Source organism: Galeopterus variegatus, unplaced genomic scaffold (assembly GCF_000696425.1).
Source record: "Galeopterus variegatus unplaced genomic scaffold, G_variegatus-3.0.2 Scaffold1504, whole genome shotgun sequence".
Lineage (NCBI taxonomy): Eukaryota > Metazoa > Chordata > Mammalia > Dermoptera > Cynocephalidae > Galeopterus > Galeopterus variegatus.
In genome coordinates this window covers 336,050-349,712 of record NW_007727615.1, presented here as the reverse complement: position 1 = coordinate 349,712, position 13,663 = coordinate 336,050, and the positions used below count along the sequence as shown (strand labels likewise).

The 13,663-nt window shown below is 36.0% G+C and overlaps 1 protein-coding gene across 1 annotated transcript in view; it reads right to left on the bottom strand.

The window, feature by feature from the left end:
* Positions 1–13,663, bottom strand: part of ZNF81 (zinc finger protein 81) — an 86,001-nt gene that overhangs the window by 11,633 nt on the left and 60,705 nt on the right. Inside the window, exon 3 of the mRNA XM_008577385.1 lies at positions 8,511–8,606. Within this exon, the coding sequence (XP_008575607.1) occupies positions 8,511–8,606 (96 nt within the window). The remainder of the gene's footprint in view (positions 1–8,510; positions 8,607–13,663) is intronic.

The following is a 13,663-nucleotide window of genomic DNA, read 5'->3' as shown; positions in this document are numbered from 1 at the left end:
GGGTATATTCCCAGCAGTGGGATAGCTGGGTCATATGGTAGATCTATCTGCAATTGTTTGAGGAACCTCCATACCATTTCCCATAGAGGCTGCACCATTTTGCAGTCCCACCAACAGTGTATGAGGGTTCCTTTTTCTCTGCAACCTCACCAGCAATTATCATTCTCAGTCTTTTGGATATTAGCAATCCTAACTGGGGTGAGATGGTATCTCAGTGTGGTTTTGATTTGCATTTTCCAAATGCTGAGAGATTAGTGCTTCAGCTTCATCCCACAAGTTCTGATGTGTCACCTTTTCACTATCATTTTGCTCAAAATTTCTAATATTTTCTAATTTCATTGTGATTTCTTCTTTGATTTATGATCTATTTGGTTGTATGTTACTTACTTTCCAAAAATTTAAATATTTTCTAGTCGTCTTTCTGTTCAAAGTTTTAATTTAATTTAACAGTGGTTAGAGAACATACGGTGTATGATTTCAATCTTTTGAAATTTGCTGCAATTAAGTTTATATCCCCAAATAGTCTATTCTGGTGAGTGTGCCAAATGCTATTGAAAAGAATGTGTATCCTACAGTTGTTGGATATAGTAACCTATGTATGTCAATTAGGCCATATTAGTTTATCATATTCAAATCTTCTACCTCTTTACAGATTCTTTTGTCTGCTTGTTCTATCAGTACAAAGCAAGGTATGTTAAAACTCCGACTATGATTGTGCATTTTGTATATTTTTCTTTTTGGTATTGTCAATGTTTAATTTATATATATTTGAGGCTATTTTATTAAATGCATACAATTTCAGTTTTTTATTTTTATTTATTTATTTTTTTCCAATTTCAGTTTTTTAAAATATATTCCTGTTGAATTGAAATTTTATCAACTTCAGAGAAAGAGGGCAAATCACTGAAGATAAAACAAACATTAAAATGATAATACAAGATTATAAAACAACTATATGCCAAAAAACTGACGACTTAGACGAAATATACAAACTCCTTGAAAGAACAAATTACTAAAGCAAGAAGAATTAGAAAATCTGAATATTCCTGTATTAAAGAAACCAAACATGAAATTAAAGACAATCCCACAAAGAAAATTTCAAATGACCTGGATGAGTTCACCAGTGAATTTTATCCCATATTTAAGGGAAATAATTATAAAATTTAAGGTAATCTTATACAAAATCACAAAACAAAGGAGTGAACATCGAAAAATCCTATCAAGTATAGCAATTTTGCAAACTCTTTCAGTAAACAGAGCAGGCATGAAATTTCCCAACTCATTTTATGAAGCTAGCATTAAGATGATACCAAAAGACATTATAAGGGAAAAGACCCCAAAAAACTAAAGACCAACATCTCTCATAAACATGGAGATTAATATCCTTACTCAATATTAGCAAATTAAATCAAGAAATACATAAAAATGATAATACATCATGATCAAGTAAGGTTTATCCCAGGAATGCAAGGTCAATTTAATGTCTGAGAATTAATGAAATTCTCTACTTTAGTAGAATAAAATGCACATATCAGTAAATACAGAAAAAGTATTTAGAAAATTCAACATCCATTCATGTTAAAGATTCTCATCAAATTAGTAATAGAAAGAAATTGCCACAGATTAATAAAGGGCGTCTAAGAAAAAACACAGCTAATACACTTAATGAGGAAAGACTGAAAGCTTTTGCCTTCAGATTGGGAACATGATAAAATAAAAACAAAGAGTGAAAAGGAAATGATAGAAAGACATGATAAGGTATGAAGAAAATTTTAAGATATTTACAAAAAGACTCACTAGAATAATCAAATTAAGCAAAGTCAGACTACAAGGTCAATGTACAACAATCAATTGTAAGAGTTCTACTTCTAGTATAGAGAATTAAGGTCCTAAAAAAGACCCTCTACAGTCAGTAAATATAATCTCTAGAAAAACAAACAAAACAAAACAAACAAACAAAAAAACAAAAAACAGGCAGATTTTGGAGGGGAGTCAAAAGTTAGAGAACATGACCAGCATGTAGTAAGCTCTCCCTTTCCTCAGGTTTCTGTTGAGAGTAGCAGTTTGGAGCAGCTGGAATTCCCATAAATGCTTGTCATCCTTTGCCAGAGAATTCAGGGGAGGAAGGCTGGGGTGCCCAGGGACACTAGAAATAGAGGAGGTAACCCCAAAAGAAAGGAGCAAAGAAAGCAAACTCCAAATCGTGTGTATAAACTCTGCCTAGGTCTCTGGCTGACCCCTTAACCCTGTATGGGTGGGGCAAACTGAAAGCAGTCGGAGATTTGAGTTGCCACCCACCTAACCTAGTGAATTGCCTGCTATGACAAGAACACTGACACTCTTCAAAACACTATAACAGACTACAGTGTTACTATCACATAACAGTGATAATGTTCAGGACATAATCCAAAATTACTCAATCTGTGATGAACCAGAAAAAGAATCTTTTGATCACGCTTCGGTGTCTTCAATATAGTTAGTTATGTACTGCATAATGACGTTTCAGTTAACATCAAGCTGCACATATTACAGTGTGGTGACTTCATAGCTTTTGTAATCTTAGCGCAACACATTACTCATGTGTTTGTGGTGATGCTGGTGTAAACAAACCTACTCCGCTACCAGTCATATAAAAGCACATAAAACATGTACAGTACGTAATACTTGATAATGATAATAAACTATGTTGCTGGTTTATGTATTTACTATACTATACTTTTTATTGTTAATTTAGAGTGTACAACTTCAACTTACAAAAAAAAAGTTAACTGTAAAACAGCCTCAGGCAGGTCCTTCAGGAGGTATTCCAGAAGACATTGTTATCATAACAGATGACAGCTCCATGCATGTCACTGCCCCCAAAGACCTCCCACTGGGACAAGTCATGAAGGTGAGAAGACAGTGATATTGATGATCCTGACCTAGGCTAGTGTGTGTGTTTCTTAGTTTTTAACAAAAACATTTAAAAAGTAAAAAATAAAAATAAAAAATTTAAAAAATAGAAAAAAGCTTATAGAATAAGGATATAAAGAAAACATTTTTGTACAGCTGTACAATGTGTTTGTGTTTTAAGCTAAGTGTCATTACAAAAGAGTCAAAAAGTTAAAAACAATAAAAAGTTCAGGAAGTAAAAAAGTTACAGTAAGCTAAGGTTAATTCATCATTGAAGAAAAATTTTTTTTATATAAATTTAGTGTAGCCTTAGTGTTCATTGTGTATACAGTCTACAGTCGTTCATGGTAATGTCCTTGGCCTTTACATTCACTCACCACTTGCTCACTGACTCACCCAGTACAACTTCCAGTCCTGTGAGTTCCATTCACAGTAAGTGTCCTATACAGGTGAATCATTTTTTACCTTTTATAACATATTTTTACTGTTCGTTTTCTATGTTTAGATATACAAATACTTACCATTGTGTTACAATTGCCTATGGTATTCAGTACAGTAACATGTGTACAGGTTTGTAGCCTAGGAGCCATAGGTTATACAATAAAGCCTAGGTGTGTAGTAGGCTATACCATCTAGGTTTGTGTAAGTATACTTTATGATGTTTGCATGACAACAAAATCACCCGCTGAGGCATTTCTCAGAATGTATCCCATTGTTAAGCAATGCACGACTGTAGTTAGTTTTTAAAATACGTCTTCCAAAGTTTACCATTTTTATCTCTTAGAGGGTTGGTCCAACAGAAACAATTCAGTAATACTAGAAGTTGAGCTAATTTTTGTACACAGTGTGAGGTATGGGTCAAGGTATGAATTCCGCCCCCACCAACTGACATCCATTCGTTCTACCACAATTTGTTGAAAAGACTTTAGTTTCTCCCTTTGAATTGCATTCACACCTTTTCAAATATCAGTTGTCTATATATGTGTGGGTCTATTTTTAGAATCTCTCTTCTGTTCCAGTTATATATCTGTCTGTCCTTACATCAATACCATATGTAAGAATTACTATAGCTTTACAGTAAATCTTAACATTAGGCAGTGTCAATCCTCCATGTTTTCTTCTTTCTCAAGACTGTGCTGGCTATTCTAGGTCTTTTGCATATCCATTATAAATTTTAAAAACTCCTTGTCAGTTTTTACCCCCAAATTTACAAATAATTAATTGAACAAGGAGAAGACAAATCAGTAAGGCAGTAGGAGATTTCAATAAAATACAACCAACTTGAGATACAGATTACAGAACATTACATCTGTCAACAGCCAAATATACATTCTTTTCAAGGATATACAGTACATTCTCCTTAATAAACTATATGCTGAAATTATACAGAGTATGTCCTCAGACCACAATGGACAAACTGCAATGGGATTAAATTAGCCAACAGGGAGGTCTAGACAAATTCCTTGAAAAATACAACTTACTATGTCTGCAAAAGATGAAATCAAAAATCTGAATAGCCCTATGTCTACAAAAGAAATTGAATTTGTTATTAAAACTTTCCCATCAAGAAAACTCCAGGCCCAGATGGTTTTCCTGGTGAATTCCATAAAACATTAAAAGAATAAATAACAATCTTACACACGCTATTTCAGGAAATAGAGAACACTTCATAATTCGTTTTATGTGGCCAGCATAACTCTAATATAAAAACATGACAAAGACACTGCAAAAAAAGAAAACTACAAACCATCATCACTCATGAAAAATGCAAATTTTTAAAACAAAGCATCAGTAAATAGAATCCAACAAAATATAATGAGGATAATAAATCATAATCAACTAGTATTTACCTCAGAAATGCAAGGTTAATTTAATATTTAAAACCAATAAATAAATCCACCGTATTAATAGAACAACAACAAAAAAACTCATATAATCACTCTAATAGATGCAGAAAAAGTATCTGACAAAATTCAACACTCAATTATGATTAAAAAAAATCTTGAACAAGCAAGGATTAGAAAGAAAATCACATAACCTGATAAAGGGCAGCTACAAAAAACCTACAGCTAACTTCATACATAATGGTGAAAGACTGAATATTTTACCCCTAATATCAGGAACAAGGCAAGCATGCCCATGCTCACCACTTCTATGCAGCATTGAACTTTTCCTTTCCTTATTTTAGAAAGCAATGTAAGGAAAGGAAAAGAAATTAAAAGCATGATATTAGAAAGGAAGAAGTAAAAATGTCACTATTTTTAGGTGATAATGATTACTTACATGAAAAACGCTGGGGAACCTACAAAAAAAACTAATAGGTGGATTTAGCAATGCCTCAGCACACAAAGATGATGTACAAAATCAACCACTAGCAATTTATACTAGCAATAAACAATCAAAATAAAGATTAAAAAACTTTATGTTAGCAATGAACAATCTAAAAATAAAATTAAAACAATGCCATTTACAATAGTATCAAATATTTAGGGATCAATTTAATGAAGGATGCATAAGACCTCTATACTGAAAACTATAAAACACCGCTGAAAGAAATTAAAGATCTAAATAATCACAGAAATATGCCATGTTCCTGGGTTAGAAGGCTCAATATTGTTAAGACGTTAATTCTCCTAAAATTGATCCACAGAGTCAACTCAACTCCAAACAAAATCCCAGTAGGCTTTTTTTTTTTTTTTTTTGGTAAAAATTACAAACTGATTATAAAATTTAAAAAGAAACACAAATGACCTAGAAGAGAAAGTAATAAAGAAAAGCAAAGCTGGAGGACTTATATTACCTGATTTTAAGACTTACAATAAAAGCTACAGTAATAAAGATAGTGTGGGTTTGCCAAAAGAATAATGTATTGACTATATTTTGTGATTTTCTACATTCTTAATGCTCTGACATCAGGGGCTTAGGTGATGCTGGAGAGACTGCCCCTCCCAGGACTAGCTAATTCCTAGAGATAGCAAAATACTCAGCTGTGAGCAAGCCTTTCATATGCAAACCAACCAATCCATAGCCCATACTCACATCTACCTCATTTATTGAGCTCTCACAGGCTGAGCCATTATCCCCCTGCCCTAATGACCCCAGGGCCAGGTACTAGACAACTAGGGATAGTCCCTTTACCCTGGAGCCCACTGAAATTATTCGAACTAGTCAATCTTAATCCTGCCTAGCCTGCTACCCTGCCTCATCCCTTCCTTTTCACAAAAACCACAATAAAGACTGGCCTGTGCTTTCCCCTCACTCCTTCTCACTCCTGACAGACCCTGGTGCTTCCCATGTGGCCATGAATGGTGTGGTACAGCCCCTCCTCTTGGGAACTATGAGTAAGAAACTATCTTTTCTTTTTTTTTTTTTTGTCTTTTTCCGTGTCTGGCAATGGATCGCAACCCTCAGTGTCGCCCCCGTACCGGACCGGGACCGGCAATGGGATCACAACCCTCGGTGTTGCTCCCATGCCTCGCTCAGCCAGTGAGCGGGAACCAGTCTGTATGTGGGATCCGAACCCTCGGGCGGGAGCGCTGCCGCACTTCCCAAGCGGCGCACTATCCAGTGCGCCACCGGGCCGGCCCCAAGAAACTATCTTTTCAATGACGGTTGTTTCCTTATCTGTTGGCTTCACCATACCTGAAAAATAATAAAACTTACCTTTTAAAACCAACAAATAGACTAATTGAACAGAAAAGAGAGCCCAGGAATAGGCTCACATATATAAAGTCAATTAATTTTGATAATTATCCTAGGAAATTCAATGGTAAAAAGTCTCTTCAACAAATGGTTCTGGAACAAGTACATATCAGTCTTGAAAAAATGAACATCAATCCTTATATCACACAAAAAATGGATCATACACCTAAACTGAAAAAGCTGAAATGATAAGAATTCATAGAAAAAAAAAAAAGTGAGAAAATCTTTGATCTTGTGGTAGACAAAGATTTCTTAAACAGATCACAAAAAAGTGCTAACAATAGAAAAAAGGTGATAAATTAGACTTCATCAAAATTTAAATGTTTGCTCTTTGACAGGTACCAATAAGAAAATGAAATTGCAAGCCACAGATTGGAACAAAATATTAGCAATACATATGTCTGGCATAGGAGTTGTATCCAGAAAATATATTAAAACTCAATAATAAGACAAACAACCCAATAAAAATGGAAATTGATATATGAATAGACATTTCACAAAAAGTTACAAATTGTCAATAAGCACAAGAAAAGATGCTTAACATCAGTACTCTCATCAGAGGAATGCAACATAAAATCATAATGAGATACCATTACACATCCACCATAATACCAAAAATTAAAGAGATTGATGATAGCAAGTGTTGCCGAGGATGTGGAGCAACAGAATTCTTACGTATTGCCATTGGGGGTGTAAAATGGCATAACCAATTTGGAAGACAGTTTGGCAATTTCTTCTAAAGGTAAGCATACACTTATTATATGACCCAGCAATCCCAATCCTATCTATTTACCTAAGAGAAATATAAACATATGTTCACAGAAAGACATACCAGAATGCTCATTGCAGCTTCATTCATAATAACCAAATGTTAACCACCTATCCATCAACAGGTTTACAGATTAACAAACTGCAATAAATTCACACCATAGAATAGTATTCAGCTTTTAAAAGGAACAAACTAGTGATATGCTCAATAATATGAATAAATTGCAAAATCATTATGCTGAGCCAATGAAGCCAGACCCAAAAGAGTATGTATGGTATGATTTCATTTATATGAAACTCTAATAAAGACAAATCTAATCTTTAGTGACAAAAAGCAATGCCAATGGTTGCCTGGGGCTGAAGCAGTGGTGAGTATTGACTACAAGGGGCACAAGGGAGCATTCTGTGTGATGGAGTATTATATATCATGATTGGGGTGTGGTTATACCAGTGTACACCTTTATCAAAACCCACCAAACTGTACACTTTAAATGGATACATCTTATTCTCTGTAAATTACTTAATAAAACTGATTTTAAAAGAAATGCTAAGTGATAGTGACCATAAAGTCAGAAAATGGGAGAGAGTCATGGAGCTATGGGAAGGTGGAGAGGAATGAGAAATCTGAAGGTGATACCTACAAAGAGAACAGGAGGTGAGGCTGGCTGTAGATGTTAGTTTATTGGTATCTTAGAGTGAGGAGACGAAAATGAAAGGAAGAAGAAATTGAAGAGCACTAGGAAAAACAGGAGTGAGGCAACCAACTGATTTTCAAAGGCAAATTCATTAAAACCTAAATTATGACAAGAATCTAAGACTCGGGGGTGTACTTTAAGTAATGAAGCATAAAAATGTGATGGAAGGAGCGAACATTCAAGAAAGCAAGATCCACAGTGAGGAAGCCTGGCATATGATACCTGGCATATGGTATAGGAATTGAGGCAAATCTCCTGAAGGAAAGCCAAACAAAGAAGACAGTAAGGGAAAAAAGGGAGAGAACAATTTGATACCTGAGAGGCCAATGTTATCTATTCTCAAGTTTAGAACCTTTAAAAAGGGTAGCAATAAAAGCATTTTAGAGACATCAGCCTCTCTTAGGGAAAAAATTACTTCCTTGTCCCCCACCTGCCTGGGGCACAATCACTCACCTGAACAGCTCTGATGTGGGGCCTCATCCTCCAACATCCATGACCCCTCTCCTTGCTCCAACTTGAAGATGGCCTCTGGCTTGGGAACTTCAAATCCTGTTAACAGGACATTATAGAGAATTGGGTCCAGCTAATTGCTTTCCATTTGTTCTCCAGAAAAGTAATCACATTTCATTGGGAACAGGGTAATAATTACAGAGGTGAAAAGGGACTGAAGAATCCCAGACAAATCAAGGATGACACCATCACACACTTCAGATGTCCCAGACGTCCCAGCAGCTGAGAATGGAAATACCCTCACTGAGACTCTGTATTAGTTTCCTAGGTCTGCCATAACAAAGTACCAAGAACTATGTGGCTAAAACAACAAAAATTTATTTTCTCACATTTCTAGAGGCTAGAAGTCTGAAATCAAGGTGTTGGCAGGGTCACGCTCTCTTTGATAGATCTAGGACTCCAGTGACATAGCTGTATTCTCCCTGTGTGTCTTCTCATGTCTTCCCTCTATACATGCTTCTAGCATCACCCATATCTCTGTCTTCATTTTCATATGGCATTCTCCCTGTGTGCATGTCTCTGTGTCCAAATTTCCCCTTTTTATAAGGATGCCAGTCATATTAGATTAGGACCCACCCTAATAACTTCATTTTATCTTGATTACCTCTGTAAATACTCTATTTCCAAATAAAGTCACATTCTGAAGTACTGGATTTCCACATAGCTTTTGGGGGATACACAATTCAACCCATACGAATTGGCCCTCTAACCCCCCAAAATTCATGTCCTTCTCACATGCAAAATACATTCACCTAATTCCAACATCCTCAAAAGTCTTAATCATTCAAGCATCAACTCTTAAGTCAAAAATCTCATCTAAACATCATCAACCCAAAGTCCCAAATCTCATCATCTAAATTGTCCAAATTAGTTATGAGTGAGATTTGGGATATGATTCATCCTGAAGCAAAGATCCTCTCCATCTGTGAACCTGGAAAACCAGACAACAAGTTATCTTCTTCCAAAATACAATGGTGGGACAGGCATAGGATAGATATTCACATTCCAGAAGGGAGAATCAGAATGGAAAAAGGGATCGTGGGTCCCAAGTAAGTCTGAAACCAAGGAAGGCAAATTCCATTAGATTTTAAGGCTTGAGAATAATCCTCATTGGCTCCATGATCTTTCCTTTGAGCCCACAGGGGTGATGGCCCTGCCCCCTCAGCCCTGGGGACAGGAATGACACCCCTCACTATTACCCCTAGTAACCCACTAACAAAAGTTTTGCTTTCTGTCCCTGTGACCCTACGTTCCAGTGCTCTAGTGGTCTTAGTTCCAGAGGCAGGAATGATTCTACCAGGAGACATAACAATTGTCCCACTGGACTAGAAGTTAATACTGCCACCCGGCTACTTTGGGCTCCTCATGCCCCTGAGTAAACAGGCAAAGAAGGGAGTTACAGTGTTGGTTGTGGTGATTGATCCTGATTACTGAGGGGAAATTGGACAGCTACTCCACAATAGAAGTAAGGAACAGCATTTTGAAATACAGGAGATCCCTTGGGGCATCTCCTAGTATTACCATGCCCTGCGATTAAGGTGAATGGAAAACTACAACAACCCAATGCAGGCAGGACTATGAATGGCCCAGACCCTTCAGGTGACAGAGTCTCTCTTAGAACAAACTTTAGTCAGGCTCCTCTGAATCCTTTTCCCAACTAGGCCTCAACTTTTAGACTTCTCTGTATCACCCAGTTTTATCAAGAATCCTGTTGTCAGTTTAGCCAGACTCCCCCAACCACAATATCTGATCAAATTCCTCATCTTCTACTATCTCCCAGGTGATATTTGATCACGTGGGCCTTCTTTCAGCAAGAACACTGTTAGGTCAATTTAGTAAGAATCCCCCTCTACCCCTGATGTTTCCTCTTAGTAATTTTTCATCTACTGACCCCCACCCTGCTCCTTGGCTATAAATCCCCACTTGTCCATGTTGTATTCAGAATTGAGCCCACTTCTATACTGAGGTCTCTTTCCCTCTATTGTAATAGTCCTGAATAAAATCTCCTTTTTACTGCTTAACTACTGTCCAACTCTGGTTTTGACAGTTATGTTGCTGCGACTTGGATAAGATCAGATTCATCATTGGACCCTGAACATCTCACCTGGGACCCGAAGTGTGCACCTTTGAAGCCTCTGTCTTCACTCCTGACTGACTGATTGGTGATCTACTGATGAGTCCAACTCCTGAGCCAGTGCTCTGGATGACAGTCTATTGAAGCACAGTAAGGACAAATTTTGATTCTTAAGATTCTGAGTATTCTCTAGAAGCTAGGTTAGAGTCCCAGGTAAGCAGCTGTTAGTAAGAAGCCGGGTTAGAGCTCTAGGCTTTGTTTAAAGAGGCTGGCCTCTGTAAGGAAGAGAAGCTGGGTTAGAATCCTAAGTTGTCTATTTATAAGCATAAAAGTACCATTAGTTAAGAACACAGGAACTTCTGTCTACTGAAACACCCCTTCTTAAACCCCTGCTGACTATATGCTCCGCCAACTCAACCTGCTTCCTTTCTTGTTGCAGTGATTTTAGTAAGGATAATTTGAAACTTCAATGGCTTCTTGGGAAAGTTTAGATCTCCCCAAACTGGCTCCTCTAAGACCTCTCCCTTCCCATTGCTTCCCCTCCTCCGTTCTCCTCTTGGGGCCTTCAATCTTCCCTTCGAGCTCCTTGAATCCTTTGATATGTCCCCCTTCAAACCTCTACCTCCTCCATCCCTCTGTCCACACCTGCCAAAACTTTCCTTTTCTATTTCAGCCCCCTAACTCCCTACGTCACTTGAACTCTGGGCCCCTGCCCCCATCAGGGACTCTAGAGAGACCGAGGGACCCTTAAAAGCAACCACCTGACACTGAAAGAGAAAAAACAGAATGGATATTTTATCCACTCAGACAGGCTTTGGAGACATGGAGACAGTTGCTTGATGTCCCCACACCCTCTCCTAAAATTTAGTCCACAGCCTACATAAAATTATATATCAGGACAAAAACAAATCTTAAATGTCTCCTCCACATATACTGACAAACAGGAACCATAACTTTACAGCATGTGCTGGAAAAATAGTTAACAGGAAAATAATTTAAGATAATGGCTAGCCTTGTTTGGTATTATGTATGCCTAAAAATAGTTCCAAAATCTTTTTGGTAACTTGTAACCTTAGAATTATGTTAAATTAGGTAATACATATTCATTAAATAAATCATTTCTAAGTAAGATAAACTACTGAAACTAATTATTAAGTACAAGCTTAAGTTTATAGCTTTTGGCTTACTATTTTTATACAGTATAGAGAGGGTAAAGATATTTGAGTCTGTTCATATACATATTCTTTCTTCCACATTAAAAAAAAGTCTCAAAAATCATGAAATGATATATTTATACAATTTGCTAGTCTGCTACAGAATACTGGTATGTGAGAAATAGTTCACAACTGTCTATTTCCTAGTTTTCTCTATAAAAGAGAGGTTACTAATAGTTAAAAATGATAATATATGTTATTAAGACTAACAGAAATAATAAGGGCAAAGGGAAATAACATTGCATGAAAAGTATGCAAGGAAAGTAGGATTTTTTTTTTTATTATTGCAAAATGTCCTGATTTTTATTTTTTTCATTGTGCATGTTTATGGAGTATAGTTGATTGTTTCAATACATGCATATATTGTATAATGATCCAATCAGAATACTTAGCATATCTATCACCTAAACACTTATCAAGATTAGGATGTGTTTTTTTATAAGGAAAAGTATATAAGGTATAAAGAATGCACTTCTGTTAAAAGAAAAAGAATAATTTTATCCTAAAGTAAGATGACTGGTTGTTCCAGAATAAAAAAGAAAAAATATAGGACAAAAACTGAATCAATATAGAAAATTGTAAGTTTGCAGAAAAGGAATTTTATGTGTGGTCAAACTGGCTAATATTCGAATGGATTTATTTATAAGTTTTTAAAAAATGAACTTTCATATCAAAAGTACAGTGGTGTCAAAGCTAGAATTTGATTTTCTCTTTGTTAAAATGACAAAGTTTTCTTGGATTATTGGTCTGTTCTTAATAAGAGATTGTAAAGGCTTTTCTCTACCTTTTAAGTAATCTGCCTAGGAAATAAGATTTTGTGTCTTATCAAAATAATTTCCTGTGCTAATCTTGATCATGTCCTTTATTATTAAAGAGATCTGAGACTTCTCACTTTTAAAGCAACTAAGGTTTTTAAAAACATTTTTGACATCTTTGCCTTCCCTAAATCAAACCCTACATGAAATCTTGATCTCTTGATCTCAAACTGACCTTGAGATTTCCCAGAGAGCCCCTGAAACATCTCAAAGGAGTTGTTCTTTCACCATGTATAAAAAGAGATGCTAAAAATATTTCAGTTTATTTGATATGTTGAATTGAATGAAAAGACATTGTCAAATCAGAAGGGATGCTTAACCTTAACCAGGTTATATTTGTATGGGTAAATGTGATTAATATAAGTATTTCAGAAATTATGTACAAATTTCACAGAAATTTGTCAATACCCTCACTGTCCATAATACATCCTGGTATAATATGATTAGTCATAATTCTGGTTATCATTTTAAAATGTTGTGTGCCACAGAAATAACCAAATTTTCTTGTCAAATGAATGCATCAGATCCTTAACCATGGCCATTTTAACTCCTGTCATTCACAGATAGTCTTGTTTTACTCTGATTCATCTCTGAAAGTGTTTGCAACCAGCTACAGGTCAGAATGTTTCAAGATAGCATTGCTTGAATAATTTTGAGACCGCACCACTGGACTGAGTAAGGATTTCCGGGAGAAGCTGACGGGTTCATAAAACTGCTAACCCAAGTTCAAGCAAAACAAGAATTCATTACATGGGACTGAATGAACTGATAAAGAATGATTATGGTTTTTGTTTGGAACATTGCTCGTTCGTTAACGTTCCATTTTCCAGATATAAGAAACCCTTTTCCCTTTTTTCTTAAGCTATCTTTAACTTACAACAATTTTGTAGACTGTACTTTTGTAAACAGAAGTGAAACATTTGTCTTTTCTCCCTGCCTGATCCCTCCAGAATTCAGAAAATCTTATTTGAGTGTTACTATTTTCATGGCAAT